The 22478-nt window shown below is 44.8% G+C and overlaps 1 protein-coding gene across 1 annotated transcript; it reads right to left on the bottom strand.

Moving 5' to 3' along the window:
* Positions 1-2152: 2152 nt before the first annotated feature.
* On the bottom strand, positions 2153-22164 carry LOC309547936 (OX-2 membrane glycoprotein-like; the record flags this gene model as incomplete). Its single annotated transcript, XM_082247934.1, has 6 exons — positions 21905-22164; positions 19028-19125; positions 15577-15918; positions 4268-4342; positions 2686-2810; positions 2153-2257 (listed from the first exon to the last, which is right to left on the bottom strand). The coding sequence occupies exons 2-6, from the start codon at positions 19077-19079 to the stop codon at positions 2153-2155; spliced, it is 699 nt and encodes a 232-aa protein (XP_082104060.1). The 5' UTR covers positions 19080-19125; positions 21905-22164.
* Between the last annotated feature and the right edge of the window lie 314 nt (positions 22165-22478).

The raw sequence follows: 22478 nt of genomic DNA, 5'->3' as shown, positions 1-22478 counted from the left end.
TCAGGACACACGGAATGGTGATGGGTAAGCCGAGGTCGGGGTAACAGGCAGACGAGGGTAACCAAGGGACAGGCCAAAGGTCAGGGTAACAGGCAAACAGGAATAGTCAGAGACAAGCCAAAGTCGATACACAGAAAGATAGATCAAGCACACGGCAAACAGGAAACAAACACTGTTGAGCAGCAAAGCAGACCTGCAGTGCACTGGTTAATATAGACTTCCTGTGATGACCTGGGGTGGGGCAGGAACAGGAAGGAGAGATGATAAAAGGGAACCAGAAGTGAAGTCTGCCCTTTAATACAGACATGAAGGAACAGGTAAGCTGCAAAACACTATTGCAAGTCCATGACACCTTTTTTCTGATGTTCATTAATGGACACAGCTCTAGAAACTTCTTAACTATTGGGTTATGCTGCCCTCTACAGGAGTAGGACACTAGGCAGGAAAAAGGGGGCAGAGAGCTGAAATTACACTCTGCAGAGCTTAGGGAGGAGAGGTCTGAGAATTGATTGGATTGAAAGGATCCACCCCCTTTCAGACAGCACAAAGGAACAGGGCTGAGGCTGTCTATCACAGGCTGTGTGCTAGAGATCCCTCCCCTATCACCTTTTTTCTTTTGGTGTCAGGAAAACTCAGAAGTTACTGATAGCAGAGGAAGGAGGTAGCAGACAGAAATGACACCTAGTGCTTTGGATTGAGACAAGTGCACACTATTGCTTTGTTCATATTTCATGTCTGAGGTTTACAGCCACTTTAAGCCTTGAGGCCTGTTCACACCTGGGGATTTGCAGGTGCTATAGTGACACTGTTTAAATTGATAATAAAGCTGTTTAAATCCAGTCCTGTTTTGGTGTTTGGTGTGATGGATGCATTGGAACTTCCTCCTTACAAACGAATGAGACCTAAGCAAAAAACAAAAAGTGTGTATTTATTAAAAAAAGAAAATTGAAGCACAAATCTGAAAAATTCAGGGACGATATCCAAGGCCGTGTGAATGAACACAGGGTGATTACATGCATAGAAACATAGAAACATAGAATGTGTCGGCAGATAAGAACCATTTGGCCCATCTAGTCTGCCCAATATATCTGAATCCTATGAATAGTCCCTGGCCCTATCTTATATGAAGGATAGCCTTATGCCTATCCCATGCATGCTTAAACTCCTTCACTGTATTTGCAGCTACCACTACCATGCAGGGTCGTGTTGCTTACATCCGCACACCGGCTGTCCTATTCGTATCTATTGGGATGCAGCGGCTGCACAGACAGAGCCGCTGCTCCCAATATGACTTCCTTACGGGTACGGGTGCATGGCTCTGAACGCACCCTAGATATGTTTGTGGCCTTCTCCCCAGCACCCACATGGATGTGATATTGGGACACAGTGGCTGTGCTGTGTAGCTCCTGTGTCCCTATAGACTTGGGACTGCCGCCACTGGGATGCATGGAACACATGTGCAACCCCATGCAGTTAAACGCAGCCCTGCACATGGCATGGATGTGATCACTCTGTGTGAACAAGGCTTGAGGCCTCATGCACACAGAGCATTTTTGAAGCTACATCTAGGGGCATCTGGTGTCTTTTTTTCCTGCCTCTAAACTCCTCTGCATGTTATCCTATATGTCCATGCACACAGGATTTTAGCAGCATTTTCAGGCAGGAGAGTGCAGTGGCAGGGAAAAAACAACTCACCGCCAGTGCGTCCTGAAACAGCGGCGTTTTGGCAGAAAAAACGATTGACGCACTTCAACGCGCCTAAGTGCTAAACACGTTTAGCTCTTCAGTGTTAATTTATTTTAGTGGCCAGAGTAAATTTTTTTTATTCAGGCCAATTAAATTAACACCCAAACGTGTGTAAACGCGATACACACTTTTACAAGCGTCGGGCATTTTTTTGGCCATAACGCTGCTGCCAGGAGGAGGCTTCTCGGGGAGTTAAAAAAAACATCAGAGTGGATGAGGCCCAAAAATTACAGAAGACACTGAGGCTCAATACACACTGCTGTGACATGGAATCCGACTTGTGAGACCCCCAAGTCGCATGACATGTCAATGTTTCCCTATATGAGCCATCTTAACTGATAGTACACAAGTCGCTCTGACTTTAGAAAAGGTTCCTGCACTGCTTTGATCTGAATTGGATGAGATGTCAGCCCTTGTAAAGATTACTAAATAGCATCCAAGTTGGATCTATATGGAAGAAAGTCACAGGCAAAGTCGTATGACTTTGCAGTCGCAGCAGTGTGAACTGAGCCTGAAGGATGAAATTTGAAAACCATTTATCATTTGTGCTACAAGGAGAAATTTTTGTTTGGGGGGGGGGGGGGGGGTTAGAGTGGGGAGGGAGGATGAGGTGAAATTTGAAGGGTAGAGTATTTGTACTAGGAGGGATGACTTTTTTTTTGGAGAGGAGCTGAGTGGGGGGATTTGGGGTACGGGAGGGCAAGATTTGTGTTGGGATGGGGAATTTCAGCAGGGGGGCTGATTTGTACTGGTAAAAAAAAATTGAAAACCATTTATGATTTTCCTTCCACTTCACAATTATGTGCCACTTTGTGTTGGTCCATCACATAAAATCCCAATAAAATACATTTACGTTTTTTGGTTGTAACATGACAAAATGTGGAAAATTTCAAGGCACTGTATTGATTTTTTAATATATTTTTTATTATGATTTCTCACCAGGCGATTTCTTTTTAAATCTTCCTTTAAGCCAACAAAGACTATCAGACCGATTGCAGCTATTATAACAGGCAGAAGGAATAGAATATGTGAAGAAGCTTCTCTTTGCTTTGGCTGGTCTTTTTCTGTTATTGGTGAAAGAAAAAGAAGAATTATATTAGTTATAAGCACATTCACTTGTAGTAAGAAATTGTAAAAAAAAATAAAAATTCTCTTCTAATTTAACTTTCCAACACAGAACCAAAAACCACAAAAATGTAAAGGTGAACTAACACCGGACACCCTCCCCAGCCCTGAGGTCCCTGCTGTACTTATCTGTACTTATCTGTGGAGTAGCCAAGCTGTCAGCACCCCCCGCAGCAACTCCAGTGGTCCAGGAATTTTGAAATCCTTTTCTGTGCATTGCAATTGGGATGAACCAGATTGATTGGACCCTGATTGACCTGTCTGCTATGCAGAGTGGACACAGCCTGTTCTCCTCTATGGGTCAGTCGGACTCGGACGGAGATGGTTCGTATTAGTGATCGACCGATATCGGTTTTTCGTTGCCGATCCCGATACCGATATTTTGGCCGATGAATATTGGTTTCCTCCGATATTGGCAGATATTTTTGTACATTTAAAATTTTTTTTTTTTTTTTGACAGGTACTTTTGTGGAGGAATCTGGGGGTCTAAAAGACCCCAAACCCCTCCTCTGCACTTAAAAGCATTCAAAACGCCAAGTTTGGCTGTTTTGAAATGCTGTCAATTTTTTCTAGCGCCAAACAGTACCCGGAAGTGATGTCACTCATGACATCACTTCCAGGTTTTGGCATGGAGACCTGATCAGAGCCAAATGTGGCTTTGATCGGGTCTTCGGCGGCCATGCAGGCTGGTTGCCCGGGTCTCCCGGTGAGACGGGAGACCCGGGCGAGCCACGGAAGGTGGCAGAAGGGGGGGGGGGGGACGTCCCCTCCCATTCCTTGTAATGACAGCCGAGCGGCTTCTCAGCCGCATCGGTTGTCATTACAAGACAGGCGACCATCGGCTATGGACGCCGGTACCGAGGTGATGCCTCTAGCTGCAGGCATCACTCCGGTACAAACACTTTCCCGAAATATCGGCAATATCGGTAACCTCCGGGGCCGATTATGATATCGGGGAAAGTGCACATCGGCCCTCAATATATCCGATTTGCCAATAATCGGTCGTTCCCTAGTTCATATGTCCATTTCCATCTGACTGCCATCCGAATAGATCCCCCATCTGTTGTTGGTGGATAGGATCGGATGATGGCAGGTGTCAACGTACAGGAAGGGGTGGTACAAATTTAGATGGTGGGGTTGCCTGATTTTAGTCTTGCCTAGGGCAGCACAAAACCAAAATACACCACTGGGAGGGTGTCCAGTGTTAGTTCACTTTCACATTTTTCTGTAAAGGTGACCTAACTAAGTATGATTTTCTGACTGGCAAATTTAACCAAAATCTTGTGAAGCCCTGACATCTTGCTCTTCCTTGGGTCCTGACTGGGTATTTTAAGAGAACTCAGGCTGAAATATAAAGGGGTCTTCAGCAAAAAAATGTTGGAGAAAGTGCACTTACCTGGAAAACTGTTATCAGAAGAATTTGTGTCAGTCTGGTAATCCGTTTTTGTGTAAGGTTCTGGTATTTTTGCATCTAAAAGGAACAATTAATAGATATGATGCTGTTAAAAATGTGTATTTTCAAAATTCTGCATGGAATATATGGTTTCAGAATTTCCAGCTTTGCCCATCTGCTGAGACCATTAGAAAACCAGAAGATTGTGTCACAAAGATGAATTTTCCATAATATAGAAGAAACAATTGAGTCCAACTGTGAGAGGGTGACACCTATGGTCATGTGAGAGTGGCTGGAGACACAAACTGCCACCGGGAAATCTTGCCACTGCTAACAGATGGGCAACAGATAATTCAACCCAAGTAAGATTTTTTTTACTGTTTTCTTCTAACCATTTGCCGACTGCAATACGTGTATATATATATATATATATATATATATATACACACACACGTTGCAGTTTGCAAGTGGTTTACCGGGGTTATGTCTAAAGATATCAACCATAATCCTGGTATCATATTTAGCAGCTGGCTCAATCATGAAACTGTTCTGAGCACAGGTGTTTCTCGGGCTTACAGCTTTCGCTGATTCACCCAAGAGACAATTAGATGGTTTGGCTGGCTGCTCCAGTAGGCGATCAAAGAGTAGATACTCTTTGATCACCTCTATGGCCTTGGAGGACCGGAGTGACATTGTGACATTACTTCCAGTCCAGGCTGTAAGTAAATCATGTTTTTTTTTTTTCTTTTTTTTTTTTTTAAACCTTGGCTTTTAAAGGTAAAGAAGAGATTTGGGGTCTCTTTGACCCCAGATCTCTCCATAAAGAGGACCGTCATCCTTATTTCTATTACAAGGGATGTTTACATTTCTTGTAATAGGAATAAAAGTGTTAAGAAAAATAAAGGGACGGTGTAAAAATAAGACTAAAAAGTAAAATAAATATTTTTTTTTACCACCTCCTTCCCAAGTCTATTCTGACACTTTGCTCCTACATATTTTAAAAAAAAAAAAAAAAAAAAACACATTCATGAATAAAAAAAAAAAAGGAAAGTTAACCCATAATGTGAAAGCTAATGTTACACCAAGTAAATAGATACCTAACATGTCATGCTTTAAAATTGCATCTGCCAGTAGAATGGCCGCAAACTACGATGCTTAAAATTCTCCATAGGTGATGCTTTAAACGCCTTTACAGGTTACCAGTTAAGATTGGCACGAGAGGTCTGGTACTAGAACTTTTGCTGTCACTCTGACGTTCGCGGTGATACCTCACATGTGTGGTGTGATCACCGTTTACATATATGTGCAGGAGTAACGTATACATTCGCATTTGTGTGTAAGCACAGTGGAGGGCTTTACATTTTTATTTTATTTATTTATTTCATACAAAAATGTTTTGGTTTTTTTCAATTTTTTTTGTACAAACTTTATTGCTATCAAAAGGGATGAACAACATCCCTTGTGACAGCATAGGCCGTGACATGTCCTCTGTTAGACCCATTCGATATTTTAGATTGGTCTGATCGGCTGCTTTTCTGACCGCTAGTGGCCAGGTAAACAAGGGGGTGGAACTGGAAGTGACAAATACTCGAGAGAGGCTGCGGTGGTGGTGGGAGGGGCTAATTAGTCACTCGGATCACTTCTGCATTGTAGAGAATCATGGGCTGCGAACAATGGTGCCGAGATGATGCCTGTAGGCGCAGGCATCATCCTAAAATAACCTCTGACCCCCTCCCTCCCTGCCTGTCTGCTCCTGTGTCAGTGCTCGCATCCTCCCCTACTCCGGCTGTAGTTTCATTTAAAGTTTCATATCCTGTCTACAGTCTGTTTAATAATCCTGTGTGCCCCTGTGTCTGTGTTTTAAAAAAATAACAAATTCTTTACAAGTTTTTAGAGCGCCACTCACCGCTCACGTGACCCGCCGCCTCTCTCCTCCTCTCCCCCTCCCCTCCTCCTCCCCTCCCGACTGACATCAGTGAGGAATCCTTGGCCCCGCCCGCTGCAGGCAACTGTCAGACAGGGAGAGGAGAGAGCCGGCGGGTCAAGTGAGCGGCTCTCAGCCCTCTGAAAACTGGTAAAGAACAGCCTATTTTTTTTAACACACATACACAGACACATAGGTACACAGGATTATTAAACAGACCAGACAGGATGGTATAAAGTGGCTTAACAACCATTTGAAAGGGGAAGTTGAGATTCGGGGGGGGGGCATTTGCCCCCCCTTGCCCCTAGCTGCGGACGCCCATGTATGGGAACCTCCTTGAATGGAAAGTGGTTAAAAAAAGCCCCAATCCCTCTGTGCTCGCCTGCAGAAGCGAACGCATATGTAAGTTACACACGCATATGTTAATGTTATTTGCACCACACATGGGAGGTATCCCCACAAATGTTAGAGTGAGAGCAATAATTCTAGAGCTAGACCTCCTCTGTAGCTCTAAACTGGTAACCTGTAAATGTGTTTAAAGCATCATCTATAGAGATGTTTAAGTACCGTAGTTTGTCGCCATTCCACGAGCGTGCGCAATTTTAAAACGTGACATGTTAGGTATCTATTTACTCAGCGTAACATCATCTTTCACAATATACAAAAACAATCAGGGTAAATATTGTGATTTGTATTTTTTCCAAAAAAAAAATTGCGTTTGCAAAACCGCTGCGCAAATATTATGTGGCATATAAAAACTGCAACTAACACCATTTTGTTTCCCTAGGATCTCTGCTTAAAAAAAATGTATAATTTTTGGGGGTTTAGGTAATTTTATAGCAAAAAGTACCGATTAAAGCTTGTAAAAAAAAAGTGCCAGAAAAAGCGTGGTCTCCAACACAAGCCAAAATACTTTATTACTTAAAGAAGAACTATAGCCAAAACATTTTTGGTCATTTTTGGATAGAGTGACAGGCATTCTAATCCCTCTCCACCCTATCCAAAACTAAAAAAAAAAAAAAAAAAAAACGGAAAATTGATATCAAATACTTACCGTAATTTTCCTTTCTTGATGGACTCCATGGCAGCATACGTTCGGGTAGGCCCCGCCTCCTCTCCTACCCTATAGGACCCCACTCCCATAAATCTTTGCTCCTTTTCAGCATCCATGTTCTGTAACTAGCCTACTCAGGAACTGGGAGGGAACTCCTGCTGCCATGGAGTCCATCAGGAAAGGAAAATTACGGTAAGTATTTGATATCAATTTTCCGTTTTCCTGACAGACTCCATGGCAGCATACGTTCGGCAAATAACTCGCAATACACTCCCGGGTGGGAAGATGCTGAACAAAAGAAATTTTAATTGGTACCATCAACCGATAGTACTTGAATACCAAATTTTACAGAAGATAAGGCAGCTGGTTCAATACAATAGTGAGACATAAACGTATTGATGGAAGACCTGGACACCGCCCTGCAGACTACTTCGGGGGCGACATGCCTGAAAGCTGCCCAAGATGTAGAGACACTTCGAGATGAGTGTGCCGTCACTACTTCTGGAGGATCCAAGCCCCTGGATTTGTATGCCCATTGAATGGCCTGAGCGATCCATGCAGCAATAGCCCTGGAAGAGGTCCGCATTCCTCTCTTCTTTCCGTGAAGGACAAAAAGAAAGTCTGTTTGACGGAAGACAGCTGTGACTGTCAGGTATTGTTGTAGAGAATTGCCTACATCAAGCGGATGAGGTTGAGAATCTTCATCTGTTCTAAAGATGGGAAGAACAATCTCCTGATTTTCGTGGAATACTGAAGTCACCTTAGGAGTCGACCCCAACATAGGTATAAGAACCACTCGGTCAGGAAAAAACGTTAGGAATGGCTCTTTTACCCCCAGACTTTGGATCTCGGAGACACGTTTTGCTGACGTGATTGCCACCAGGAACACAGTTTTAAGTGTAAGCTCTCTAATTGACAGAAGTCTACCTAGAGATGATTCTAGTGAAGAGAAAAAATCAAAAACTAAAGAAAGATCCCATTTTGGGAATCTCGGCGTCCTCTGGGGTTTCAGCCTCATAGCACCTCTGAAAAATTGGCGAATCAGTGTGTGTCTTGCCCAGGAAACTCCTGTGAAGGCTGAGATGGCTGAAACCTGAACCCGTATAGAACTGACAGATAAGGACAGGTCTAGGCCTGATTGTAGAAACCCCAGAACATCTTGTATGGTAGGAATCACATCAGGATCACTTCTAGGAGACAAAAAACTGGAGAATTTTGCCCAGATTCTTTCGTAAACCCTATTGGTGCTGCTTCGTCTAGCACTCAAAAGGGTAGGGATAGCTTCTGCTGGACATCCTAATGCCTCCAGTCTCCCCCTCTCAAGAACCAGACCTTGAGGTGCAGTCGAGCTGGGCATGGATGAAAGGTAGGGCCTTGTGACAGAAGATCCAGCCTGAGAGGTAGAGATACAGGAGACCGGTAACTGAGCAGTGTCAACAGGGGAAACCATGGCCTGTTGGGCCAGTATGAGATCACTGCTAAGTCCTGAGTCTCCGCAGGAACTGGAGAATAATCGGAGTTGGAGAGAAGGCATAGGCTCTGCGAAACTTCCAACGGTCCGTGAGAGCGTCGACTCCAATGGCTCGGGGGTCTCGGAACCTTGTGTAATATTTTGCAAGTTACTTGTTGCCTGGAGCTGCAAATAGGTCGACCTCCGGAAGAAAGTCTAGGGACTGAACCCACCTGAAAACTTCCACGTTGAGGGACCACTCGTTGTTGTCGAGTGTCACCCGAGAGAGAAAATCTGCCTGTAGGTTCTGTATCCCCAGGACATACACCGCTGACAGGTTGGTTAGATATCTCTGGGCCCAGAGCATAATTGGCTTCACTTCCTGCAGTAGAGACCAGCTGCGTGTTCCACCCTGCCTCTTCACATAGGCCACCGCTGTAGTGTTGTCTAATCTGAGGATTACAGACGCTCCCTGAATCAGATGTTGAAAGGCCTGGAGCGCCTTGAAGGCTGCCCTGAGTTCTAGGATGTTGGAGACAATCCCGACAGTAGAAAAGCCCCACTTGCCTTGTGCTGTTTCGGATAGACAGTGGGCTCCCCAACCCGTGGAGCTGGCATCCGATGTCACCGTGATCCAGGAGATGGGGGCTATGGAGTGACAGTTCAGAAGGTTTTCTCTTACCAACCACCATGGAAGACACCTCTTCATGACTGCTGTCAATACAATCCACTGGGCCAGATCGTCTGACTGCCATTGCTGGAGAAAGCCTCTCTGGAATGGTCTCAGTTTCCAGAGGGCCCACTTTACCATGGGAACTGTCGCTACCAGAGTCCCAATCACCTTCAGACATTGACGAGCCGTGAGATGAGAGGAGGAGAAAGCCAGAGAGATCCTCTCCCTGATGACTGGAATCTTCTCCACTGGAAGAGAAATGGTATTATTTTCTGTGTTGAACAAAGCTCCCAGAAAGATGAGAGATTGGGTGGGAACCAGATGGCTTTTTTGGAGGTTCAGGATCCATCCGAACTCTTGAAGGACCTCGATGACACGGTCTCTGTGTCTGAGGAGCTGCAACCTGTCCTGATATAAGAGGAGCAGATCGTCCAGGTAATGATATAATCTGATGCCTTCCACTCTGATCAATGCCACTACTGCCAGCAAGACTTTTGTGCGAGGTGACGTGGAGAGTCCAAAGGGAAGACAAACAAACTGGAAGTGACTTTCTCCTATGGCGAAGTGAAGAAATCGCTGAAGATTTTCTGCGATGGGAACATGAAAGTACGCGTCTTTCAGGTCTATAGATATCAGCCAATCTTCCGGCTGTACTGAGAGTTGGATTGTCTGGAGGGACTCCATCTTGAACCTTTCTCTGAGAATATATTGATTTAAATGTGTTAGGTCTATAACGGGTCTCCAAGAGCCATTCTTCTTCCTTACCATAAAAAGAGGGGAGTAGATTCCTTGACCCCTTTCGATGTCTGGAACGGGAATCACTGCACCTTGAAGTAGCAGGGACTCTATGTAGGAGAACAGAATCCGTCTCTTTTCTTCTGAGGCAGGGATGGAAGTTGGGACAAATCTGAGCCTCAGGGTGCGGTTGAGGGTCCAAGAGTGACCGACCGAAACTGTGTCGACCACCCAGGTGTCTCGAACTGAGGCCGCCCAGACATGTCGAAAGTGGAAAAGACGGGCCCCCACCTGGCATGTCTGAGTGGGCCCACCTTCAAAACAACTTAGTGGCCTCCCAGTCACCAAACGAATCACTCTTAGATGACTTCTGAAAGGAGGACTGTCTAGACTTCCAGTCTCTATTGTAGCTTTTGCCTGGCTTATAGCTGCATGCGTCTCTGGAACGACCAGCGCTTTGTTTCCTAGGAGGAGCTCTCTTGAAATTACTTTGGCGCCTGTCCTGAGGGAGGAATCCCGACCTACCGCTAGTGGCCTTAGAGATGGCACTCTCCAATTTATTGCCAAAGAGGGAAGATCCCTCAAATGGTATCCGACACCATATTTGTTTTGAAGCGGCGTCAGCTACCCAAGGCCGAAGCCAAAGCGCCTGTTTGGCAGTGACAGAAGATAGCATCACATGGGCCAAAAGACGGATCATGTCAATAGAGGCCTCCACCAGGAAGGCGGATGCCATCTTTAACTCTTGGATAGGAGAGCTCTTGGCGACATCTTCAGAGACATTTTTGAGAGTCTCCTCAACATCCTCAGACCAGATCTCCATTGCTTTAGATGTTGCAGCCAGAGCCAAGGCTGGCTTGCAGGCCATGCCTGCTGTGAGATAGACTCGCTTTAAGTCAAAGTCAATTCTCCTTTCCAATGGATCCTTAAAGGAGGCTGTATCCTCCAGAGGGAGAGTCACGTGGTTTACGAGTCTCATCACTGCTGCATCAACAAGTGGAGGGGATTCAAGATGTTTAACCTCTTCCTGTTTGAAAGGATACAATTTTGCCATCTTGGAAAACATAGAATTTTTCCTATCCACCTTGCTCCACTCTTCAGTGATAATTTCCCCGAGTTCTCCTAGGAATGGAAAATTGAGACGTTCTTTATTCAATTGTTTAAAAAACTTTTTCTGTTTAGGAAGGGGAACTGTTGACTCCTCCCAGTCAAGGGCCTCCCTTACAGCTTTCACCAAAGGGGGAACCAGCCCAAAATTAAAGCCTACACAGGGGTCATCCGATTCAGAAACACTGTCTGACAACAGGAGGGAAGGACGACTTGGTTGAGAGGAATCCAGGTAGTCCTGGCCTTGTGACTCAAAATCTGGAGAACGTGGCTGTACATAAGTTGCTTTTTGGTGAGAGACTCCCAAAGCTTTTAAAGAGTCCTTCAGAACCCGTTTTACAACTGACTCCAGATGCTGATCTGAGTTCTGTCTTTCCCCTGCGGCTTGAGCATAGCAATGGTCGCAGAGAGACTTTCCATCTGGGACCTGCTGACCACACCCCCAGCATTTATTTTTACGGGATTGACCCGAGCGACCGTGGCCTTTAGAAGGGGAGGACCTCTTTTCACCACAGTGCCTAGAGCTGGAAGGGGATTTGCGCCTCGATCTGGACTAGGAATGCCGGTCCTGCGACTTTGATTGGTGATCTTCTGTGCCGGCACTATGCTGCGGATCGCATCTAGAAGAACTAAAAACCTAAACGATAAGAAGATAGCAGGGGAAACACAAGATCCGTGATACTTCCCACCATAACTACCCCACTAAAGTACCTGCCATGAGCGGGCTGATCACTTAGGGGCGGTGATGACTCCATACTAGCTGAAGCGATTCGCTGGAGACAGAAGGAGATAAAAGTAGGTATTTGTGCTTAAGCTGCCGGGGGGGGGGGGGGGAGAAGACCATTGAAATCACTAACCTGTTAGTATAGGAATCCGGAACCCGGGAAAGCCTGCTGCCAACAGAAATGACATTCCCAGTTTGCAGAGGCAATTTTCTGTTTAAATCTGGCGCCAAAATGACATCATCGCCAAACGCGGCAACTGCGCATGCGTAAAATGGCCGCTGACCACGGTACTGCGCATGCGCTAACCAAGCCTCACTTTCAGACCCGGCCGCGCATGCGCAGATGACCAAAATACCAGCGATCGTGACACAGGAAGCGCCGAAGACCGGACAGGAAGGACACCCGACCCCCTCAGCAGCAATATGAAGCACAAGGTACAATACACACTAGCACCAGGGAAAACAATACTTTGGAAATAATCTTAGAAAATGTACTTGCGGTTTCAGCTCAGACACAGTCAGGCGCAGTACATTGGGCTTCAGGCAACACAGGACCACCCGCAGCAGCTGGGCTTTTGGCCAGATGAATCTTCAGTTGCCCCCTCCATACCCGGCTAATAGCAAGGGCTTATCGGAGTCAGGACCATGCTAAACCAAATCCACAATCCATAACGTCCAATCGAAGGATAGGAAACACACAGGTATGTGCAACCTGAGGAGGACAAAAAAGGAACATGGATGCTGAAAAGGAGCAAAGATTTATGGGAGTGGGGTCCTATAGGGTAGGAGAGGAGGTGGGGCCTACCCGAACGTATGCTGCCATGGAGTCTGTCAGGAAAAAAGTTTTACCATTAGTTATACTTTAAAGGTGAATAAAGTGGGAAAGGGTTAGAGGCATGTTCAGGTTTTACTACTGTCTGTTCCTATTTAGTAGGCCAGAGAAGGATTAGAATTTCTGACGTTTTTACTGCTGTCTTTGCCTTCCTGTCCCGATGACAGCCGCTCCCTGCTTTTTTTTGTAAGGCTCTCAGAGAGACAGGAAGTTAGGGAAGTCATTCAAATGGGGTCTCAGAAAGGAATAAAAATCTGACAGAATTCTATCCACAATTTTAAAAACTTAGACTTGAAGTTATATAGAAAGAAGAACTAGGTGCTATCCGACAAAAAAAATAAGTAGGCATGTATAAAGGTCTGACTTCTTCCTAGCCCATCAATGAAATGAGCCTGAACGAATGTTGGATGATGGGGCAGCCAGATCACAGAAATAATCTATAAAATTACACACAAGAGAAGGTTTTTAAATATGGAGGAGACTTTCTGTTAAAAAAAAAAAATGGAGGAGGCCACATTTGGCAAGACTTTTCCTAGAAGAGCTCACTGCTGTACTCTGTTTAAGTTTTGTGTTCACACACCATACTGGAGCCTTTATTTCACTCCTACATGATTCTGAGGGAGAATCCAAACCGAATGTAAACCCATCAAATTGCAGCTAGCTGTGTAAACATAATGGGAGTTCTGGTACATGGCACACGGGATGCTTGGACTCCCACCAAGAAAATACTTTCTTCTATACTCTTGTCCATTGGTCTCCAAACTGTGGCTTGTGGGCGAATGCTGCCCTTTGCTTGCCTTTATCCAGCCCTCGGGCACTATTTCTTCCATTGACACCAATAGGGGGCACCATTCCTTCCATTGACACCAACAAAGGGGCTCCATTCCTTCCACTGACACCAACAAGGGGGCACCATTCCTTCCACTGACACCAATGGTGGGACACTATTCCTCCCACTGACACCAGCAATGGAGAATAATTCCTCCCACTGATATAAACAATTAGGCACTATTCCTCCCACTCATACCAATAATGGGGTACTATTCAATTTTCTGCTGACTACAGACACTATGTAATTTTTTTACTCTGACGCTGTGGTATTTTCTATATCCACTGGCCCCTACAGCGTGAAGGACAGTAAACTGGCCCACTGCTTAGAAAGTTTGCTCCTCTGCTCTGCTCTTGTCCACCAGAATGGTCAACTCTGTATTGACAAGGCCCCACGTAACCTTGAATGATAGCCTCCCATTCTCCTGCAATCAATCATAAGGGTTACTCTCTTTCTGCCTTATGGGTGTGCTTAAAATTAATGGAAGAACACACTGGGACATCCCAATTGCCTCAAACATGGCACAAGCCTACATATTCCCTATATTGCTAAAGCAAGACTAGCTATATTCTGGCTAACGCCACTACAGTCCCCTCTTTGTTCTACAGGGCAATACTGGATAAGGAACCTTTTGGTCATTATGCTACAACCACCTGAGACATTCTCTGATGCTGTGGCATTTTCTATATCCACTGGCCCCTAAAGTGTGAAGGACAGTAAACTGGCCCATTGCTTAGAAGGTTTGCTCCTCTGCTCTTCTTTTGTCAAACCAGGTGTCAGCCAATAGAGGTATTTCCAACAACCTGAGTCAACCAAACCTGCCTTCAGCAACCATCAGAATGGCTAACTTTCTTCAACTCCACCAAGAAAATACTTTGGAGACACTTCTACCAAACCTACCTTCAGCAACCACCAGAATGGTCAACTTCGTAATGACAAGGCCCCATGTAACCTTGAATGATAGCCTCCCATTCCCCTGCTATGAATCATAAGGGTTACTCTCTTTCTGCCTTATGGGTGTGCTTAAAATGAATGGCAGAACACACTGGGACATCACAATTGCTTCAAGCATGGCACAAGTCTACATATTCCCTATATTGCTAAGGAAAGACTAGCTATCTTCTGGCTACAGTCCCCGCTTTGTTCCACAGGGCAACACTGGATAAGGAACCAGTCATCACTATGCTACAACCACCTGAGACATGGCACAAGACTACAAATCCCTTATGTTGCTAAGGCAAGACTAGCTATCTTCCAGCTGATGCCACTAAACTCCCAGCTTTGTGCCACTGGACAACACTGGGTAAGTAAACAGAAGCCAATATGCCACAACCACCTGGGACATGACACAAGACTACAAATCCCCTATGTTGCTAAGGCAAGACTGACTATCTTCCGGCTGATGCTACTAAAGCCTCCGCTTTGTTCCGCAGGACAACACTGGGTAAGAAACCAGAGGTCACTATGCCACAACTACTTGGGCACATTGCTGGAAAATGGCAAGAAGTAAGCGAGTACTGTAATGCATTACCAGCTGGAGAACAGTAACACCATATGTCAAAGTATTGATCACCAGTACACCATGGAACCTCTAGGTAATGTCCAGACATGTATTAAAGTGATAACATCACAGCGATAAAAGTGCAACATTTTGGGGCCATGTAGGGCCAGCAAAGGGGTCCTGCAGGGCCCTGAAATGTTGCACCTTTACCACTGCGATGTAATAGTTTAATCAACGTTTGGACATTACCTGGAGTATCCATGGTGTGCTGGTCATATTTACATTTGTGCTACAGGTTAACACTAGTAAAGAAATCAGAGGCTACTATACCACATCGCAAAACTATTAGCGTACAAATGCTTTGAATGTACCCGTCACATAAACTTTGCAGTGCAAGTGGAAACACCTATGTTGCCACAGCCTTGGCCTTTACTAATCTGCTGAAATTTATTTATACGTTGCATATACAATCCCAGCACTTACCATAGACATCCAGACAGATTGTTCCAGAATTTGCCCCCAGTGGGTACACATTAAATATACATTTGAAACATCCCTCATCTTCCTGGTTGACAGGGTTTATTGTGATGGTCGAGGCATTTAGTGTGTCTGTTGTAAACTGTCTTGTCCGATTGGCAGCATAACCGAGGAGTCTTTGGCCGTACATTTTGCTGCAGGTAGCCATTGGTCCAGAGAAGTTGCCCGTCTCCTTCTGCCATGTAATCTGGAAAACATTTAGAAGGCTGGTCTGCAGCTGACACTGAAGAGTGATCGTACTCCCTACTGCAGCGGTTTGCTTCTCCACATTTATCACAGAGGTTTGTCCTACAAAGAAAGCATGGATATGGCATGAATAGAGTGAAAAGGTGGTACTGAGCAGTTGTTTACAAACAAGGATGGGCCAAATTATGTCTTTTCGTGTCTCCAAAATTTCAGTGTGAATAAGGATGACAAAATATCAATATTTTGGAGAACTGCATTTGAGTCAATGACGAAGGAGAAATGTAGGTGTGTTTTAAAGTTTTTAAGGTGCCTTTGGTTTTTAAGGGCTCCTGAGGGTTAAAGAATCCCCTTTCAGAGTCCATTCACACTAACGTGACTTGTCAGGCGACTTGTCAGCCTGACAAGTCGCGGTCCCTCGTGGTCCATTGACTGCTACAGGACCCATTCTAATAGGAGCGACACAAGTCGCTCCGACTTAGAAAAAGGGTCCTGTACTACTTCGGGGCGACCTCGGATCGACTTGCATAGACATTCATTATATGAAGTCCGTGCAAGTCGCGCCGAAGTCGCGGTGCACGGGACTTCACAAGTCGCCCCAAAAGTAGTACAGAGTCGTGCCGCGGTAGTGTGAATGCGGGCTTAAAGTGATTGTAAAATCTTGTTTTTAAAAAACAACAAACAAGCGTGTTACGTATACTTACCTGCTGTCAGGGTGCCATGAAACCAGACCACACGAGGAGTCAAGTAAAATAAAGCAGTTTATTAGAGCAACAACAACAAACAGCAAGGGTGAGGAGCGAAATCAGGAACAGACGGGGTCAAGTCCAGAGCAGGTAGTCCTCCAAGCCGCGATCAAGTCTAGAACCGGATAGTCATCCAAGCCAGGGTCGAGTCCAGAGGCGAGTAGTCTGCCGATGCCGGGTAGTCTGCCAATGCGGAATCGAGAGCCAGGAAAGTTGACAGCCAAGCCAGGTCATGCATGGAGGAACAAGGAGAACAGAAGACTGCTAGCAGTGATGCACTTTGGCGCACAAACACAAGGGCAAAGGACTGCGAGCCAACAGGTGATATATATATAGTCAGGTGTGCAACATCATCACTGAGCAACGCCCAGGCAGCAGGCAAGTGATGATGCAAACAGAGTTTATAAAAGATAGCAGTCTGCACATGTCCAAGATGGCTACCAACAGGCAAGACCTTGACACCTGCTCTGTGCAGTTGCTTTAGCGCAGAGTGGCCCAGATCTTCCTCTCCTCAGGACCCTCTTCTGTGCTCCTGGCCCCTCCCTCCTGTTAAGTGCCCCCCACAGCAAGCAGCTTGCTGTGGGGGCACCCGAGCCGAGTCACAGCTCCCTGTGTCCATTCAGACACGGAGCCACCACCCGTCCCCATCCCCTCTCTCTCCTGATTGGCTCACTGACTTTGATTGACAGCAGCGGGAGCCAGTCACACCACGCTGCTGTCTCAGCTAATAAAGAGGGGAGTCCCCGGCAGCTGAGAAACTCCTGCAACATTGCTGAATAAAGATAGGATCAGGTAAGTATTAGGGGGGCTGCTGCACACAGAAGGTTTCTTTATCTTAATGCATAGAATGCATTAAGATAAAAAAAACTTCTGCCTTTACAATTCCTTTAATTATTCTGGACCTGGTATTGTGTCAAAAAATAGCCTCTCATTAGCCTCCCTATGTTTTATACTTTTCACAGAAAGCAAAAAACAGACAGCAAAAAAAAAGTCAAATAAACTAAAGTGACAGTACACAAATAAAAATGAAATAGAAAAAAAAGAACACTAACTTAAATAATTCGGCATTTGTTTTTTTTATTTTTTTCAATTTTTTTTTTTGTTGCACACATGTAAAAATCTTTATTTTTGGCCATAAAATTACATAAACCTCCAGAGCTTTACATATATTTCAGAAAGCAGAGACCCTGTAGAATAAAAAGATGATAGTTGCATGATATTTTCTCAACTGTTTATCATTATCACATTTTCAGGAAAACAATATAATAAAATAACTTTTAGTGCAAACACACAATATTAAACCCATATATTATTAAAATATAAATCATGAGGTTGTGTTAAGTAAATAGATACCAAACATGTCAAGTCTTAAAATTGCATGCATCAGTGATATCGCAAAAATCAATAGTACCCAAAATCTCCATAGTTGACACTTTTAACGCCTTTACAGCTTATCAGTTTAGAGTAACCTAGGAGCTAGAATTATTGGGCTCACTCTGACATTTGTGGCACATGCGTGGTGTGACCGTGGTTTACTTACACATGCGCACCATGGGTTTGTGGTTGTGTGCAGGGTAACAGGGGTTAGGGTCATTTTTTTCAATACATTTTATAATTGTTTTAATTTTTTTTATTTTATGTATTAATTTTTACTTTATTGCTATCGCAAGGGGTTAATAAACCCCTATCGGTGGGTTCCAGCAGACAACGGGTCTGCTGGACCCGCTTTTTGGCTCCCACTGTCTCCAATCACAGCGGGAGCTGGTCGCCAGCGGCACACATGCACACCCCAGACCAGGAAGAGTAAAATCACAGGTATGTGATTTCGCCCAGAGAGGTCACCCCGCTGCAGTAAATGTACAGGGGGCGATCTAGAAGTGGTTAAGCAGCTTAGATCATTTTCTCCTTGCCTTTGCGTGGTCTATGATCTCTAAGTGTGTTCTTTCCTGTGCTCCTGTATATGACTTGTCCTGGCTGACTTTCCTTCTGATTTCTGTTTCTGATTTTTGCTGCTGACTACGCTAACTTCTGGTTTCCTGACCCCGGCTTGTCTGATTACTCCCTCTGGCATCCAAACTCTGTCTTCCGTTTTTTTTTTTATTACATTCCTAAATTGTGTTATTTTTTAAGGTGTGATTTTAACCGCATTTCTGTTTCTTTCTAGTTTATGGTTCCTGACATGAATGCACAAGCCTCATACAGCAAAAATAAACTTCCTTTACCATCCTTGACTGAGCCAAATCCTTCTTTATTTGTGTCTCACTCAATCCCCCTCACAGACACTGCAGCTCACAATAGCAGATGTTATTATCATTCAGTGGTGCAGGACATATTTTTTTTAATGGGAAGCCTTTTTTAAATTCTTTTTTTTAATTTAAATTATTTTTTTAAATTCCAACTGGAAATTGAAGAGAATAGTTACATGCAATACAAGGAAAAAGTCACAGTATATACTGAAGAATACGTACTTGTAGCTATTAGATGCCACAGGATGCAGAACACACCCAGATGTTTCAGCATAATGATGGTGATAAATGATAATCGCACAACTCTTTTTGGTCAAATTCTAGAAGAAAAAAAAGAGAAAAGCATGCAAATTAAAAACTGTCCCAGAGACACACCAGAAAGTGGAAGAAACCTCCTTCTGTTCTTAGACAGTTGTCACCAGAACACGTGTCCCCACTGGAAGATTTGCCCCCACTGGTTTTTCCATAACTTTTTGTCTCATTAAAGTAAGATAATATTTGAATCTTGAAATGGGACTCACCTTGCACTGCTAGGGTTAAAAGATCTTTATTTGGTCAAGGGCAGTGATCTCCAAACTGTGGCCCTTTGTTTGCCTTTATCCAGGCCCTGGACTTCCACTGACACCAACGATGGAGCACCATTCCCTTTACTAACACCAACAAGGAGGCACCATTCCTTCCACTGACACCAATGATGGGGCACTATTACTTTCACAGACACCATTGACAGAGTAATATTCCTCCCACTGACACCAACAATGGGGTACTATTTCTATCTACTGACACCACTGATGGGGTACTATTCCTCCCTCTAACACCAATGATGGGGAACTATTATTCCCACGGATACCAACAATTACCACTATTCCCCCCACCATTACCAATGATCGGTCATTATTCCTCCTTCTACAGACTATAGGTGCTATTTAATTTTTGTACTCCCACAGACAACTAAGTCTGAGGCATTATGCAAGGACATTTTCTACTCCTATTGGCCACATTAAAAAGTCTAAAGGATAATAACTTGTCCCTTTGTTTAGAAAGTTTGGAGACCCCTGGACTAGGGGAACGTAAAAAGCCATAAAGGTGACATACTCTATCAGTGGCGGCTAGTGCTCTATGGGTCGGGGGGGGGGGGGGGGGGCGGGGTGCGGCAGATGGACCTGACCACGGACCACACCGCACACCATACTCCTCCCCCCGGTAGCTGACTCACTGACCCTGTGCTGCCCCTGGACTGACATGTGGAGGCAGTGGCGGCAGCTTCCCCCTCAGTCTCCTCCGTGTCCCCCTTCATTGGTCGGGCTTCCCCTGCGTCTCCTCCCTCCTCCTTCGCCAATGGGATGGCTTCTGCTTTCGGCCAATTGGGAAACGGGTCTCAGGACCCACTTCCTGATTGGCCAGGAGGAGAATCCGTGTGACAATAGCGAATATTCATTCGCTATTGTCACACAACTGGGTGGGCTCGGGGCGCAGTGCTCTGCGCCCCGAGCCCACCCTTTTTTAAAGCCTATTAGAGCCTCTGGCTCTAATCATGTGCTTCAAAAAAAAAGAAATCCCCCATTGGAATCAATGCATCCAGTACCTTGCATGAAGATTAGATGGCCGGACGCATGGATGGGGGGGCAGCGCCCCTGCGCCCCTAATGGATGGCCCACCACTGTACTGTATTACATGAGACTGCTAGAGATCACTGCAATTACAGGTAGATAGGGAGAAAAGATTATTGCCTGCAGGGACCCCAAGGGCTGCACAAAAAGTGTCAAAAGGGATGCGTGCATGAGCAGGGGAGTAGGTAAAGGTTTGTGTTTCTGTCGTGTTTTAATATTGTCTGTGTCCTTATAAAGAGTGTTTTCCAGCTTTAGAAAACCCACGGTGCTTTTTGAATCAAGTTTCTTGCATGCAATGTGTATTCAATATTTGTTTTTAAAGAGTTTTTGTGTAGTTAACCGGTTGCCGACCGCCGCACGACTATATACTGCGGCGGTCAGCCCCGGCCAGGCAGAGTGACGTACCGGTACGTCACTTGCCTGTCACTTCCTTGTGAGCCAATAGCGGGCGAACGCGTGCCCGCGGAGGCGCGCGCCCGCCGCGGCTCGTTCACAGGGAAGTTAGTGCGTGTGACCGGCGGACCCGATGTCCGCCGGTCACTCGCCGATCGTCGGTACAGAGGGAGAAAGTCAGGCGGCTGATGTAAACAAGCCACCTGTCAGTCTCCCCTGTGTAGAAACAGTGATCAGACGGTTCTACTATGTAGGACCGTTGATCACTGTTCCTACACTAGTAGCCACAGCCAATCACAGTAGAAAGCACGCCCCTAGGGACACACTTAACCCCACCCTCCCCAATAAAGTTAACCCCTTCCCTCCCAGTGTCATTTTGCAGTAACAGTTCATATGTATAGCACTGATTACTGCATGTCACTGGTAACCCCAAAAGTGTCAAAAATGTCAGTCAAGGGTCCGATCTGTCCGCCGCAATGTCGCAGTACCGCAAAAAAAAATCGCAGATTGCCGCCATTACGCGTTAAAAAACAAAACACCAAAAATGACAGAAATCTTTCCCTTAGTTAGTAAACGCAATAACTTTTGCGCAAACCAATCAAAATACGCTTTTTGCGATTTTTTTTACCAAACATATGTAGCAGAAAACAAATTGGCCAAAAATGTTAAAAAATTTAGATTTTTAAATTTTTTTGGGGGGGAATTTCCTATAAAAAATGTGAAAAATATTGTTATTTTTGCAAAATTTACGCTCTTTTTTTGTTTATAGCGCAAAAAGTAAAAATCGCACAGGTGATCAAATACCACCAAAAGAAAGCTCTGTTTGTGGGAAAAAAAGGACGTCAAATTAGTTTAGGTACAGTGTCGCACGACCGTGCAATTGTCCGTTAAAGTCACGCAGTAATAAATCGCAAAAAAAACCCTGGTCAGGAAGGGGGTAAAATCTTCCGGGGCTTAAGTGGTTAATAACTAATGAAAAGCTTTCAAAAGCAATATAAAATTGGCCTTAAAACCATGATAATGTCCCTCAATCTTCATCCACCTCTTGTGGACCATGACTAGGATTTGGATGTGTATGAACCAAGTAATCTTTTACCTTGGATGATCCCAGTATGTTTACGGCTGATGTTTTTATTCTGTATGTGAGTCCTCCAGCTAGTGCTCCCCACTGCTGTCCTCAAAGTAATTCATTTGATCTTCACCTTTCAGATGTAGGAGATTCTGCGTTCCTTCGTCCAAATGCCACCCTACCAGACTGTGACATTTTTAGTATGAAATAGGATAATTTCATTTATTTTAGATCTTTAGGGGTGAAGAATCAGTCACTGTGTTCTTCTGGAGAACGAAATCATACTGGAACCTGCAGAAAAATTAATTAAAATTTGGGGTATCAAATTAAAAAAAATCTGTCAAAAATGGCAATAAGACATTCAAAGTCCAAACACAATTGGATCAAAGTTGCATTAAAGTCACACTCTAAATCGTAATAGTGGAAAACGTTTGATTTGGAGTTTGGACACACAAAAGTCGCATGACAAGTCACACCAGTGGAAACGGTACTTTAGTCTACGTTTCCACTATTGTAATTTAGAGTGCTACTTTCATGCAACTTTGATCCAACGTCATACTCTCTGGATCAAAGTCGCATCAAAAGTTGCGTCAAAGTAGTG

Source organism: Pelophylax lessonae (assembly GCF_965119305.1).
Source record: "Pelophylax lessonae genome assembly, chromosome: 2".
NCBI lineage: Eukaryota > Metazoa > Chordata > Amphibia > Anura > Ranidae > Pelophylax > Pelophylax lessonae.
Note: the sequence above shows the minus strand (reverse complement) of the source record. Positions and strands in the feature narration are given on the sequence as shown.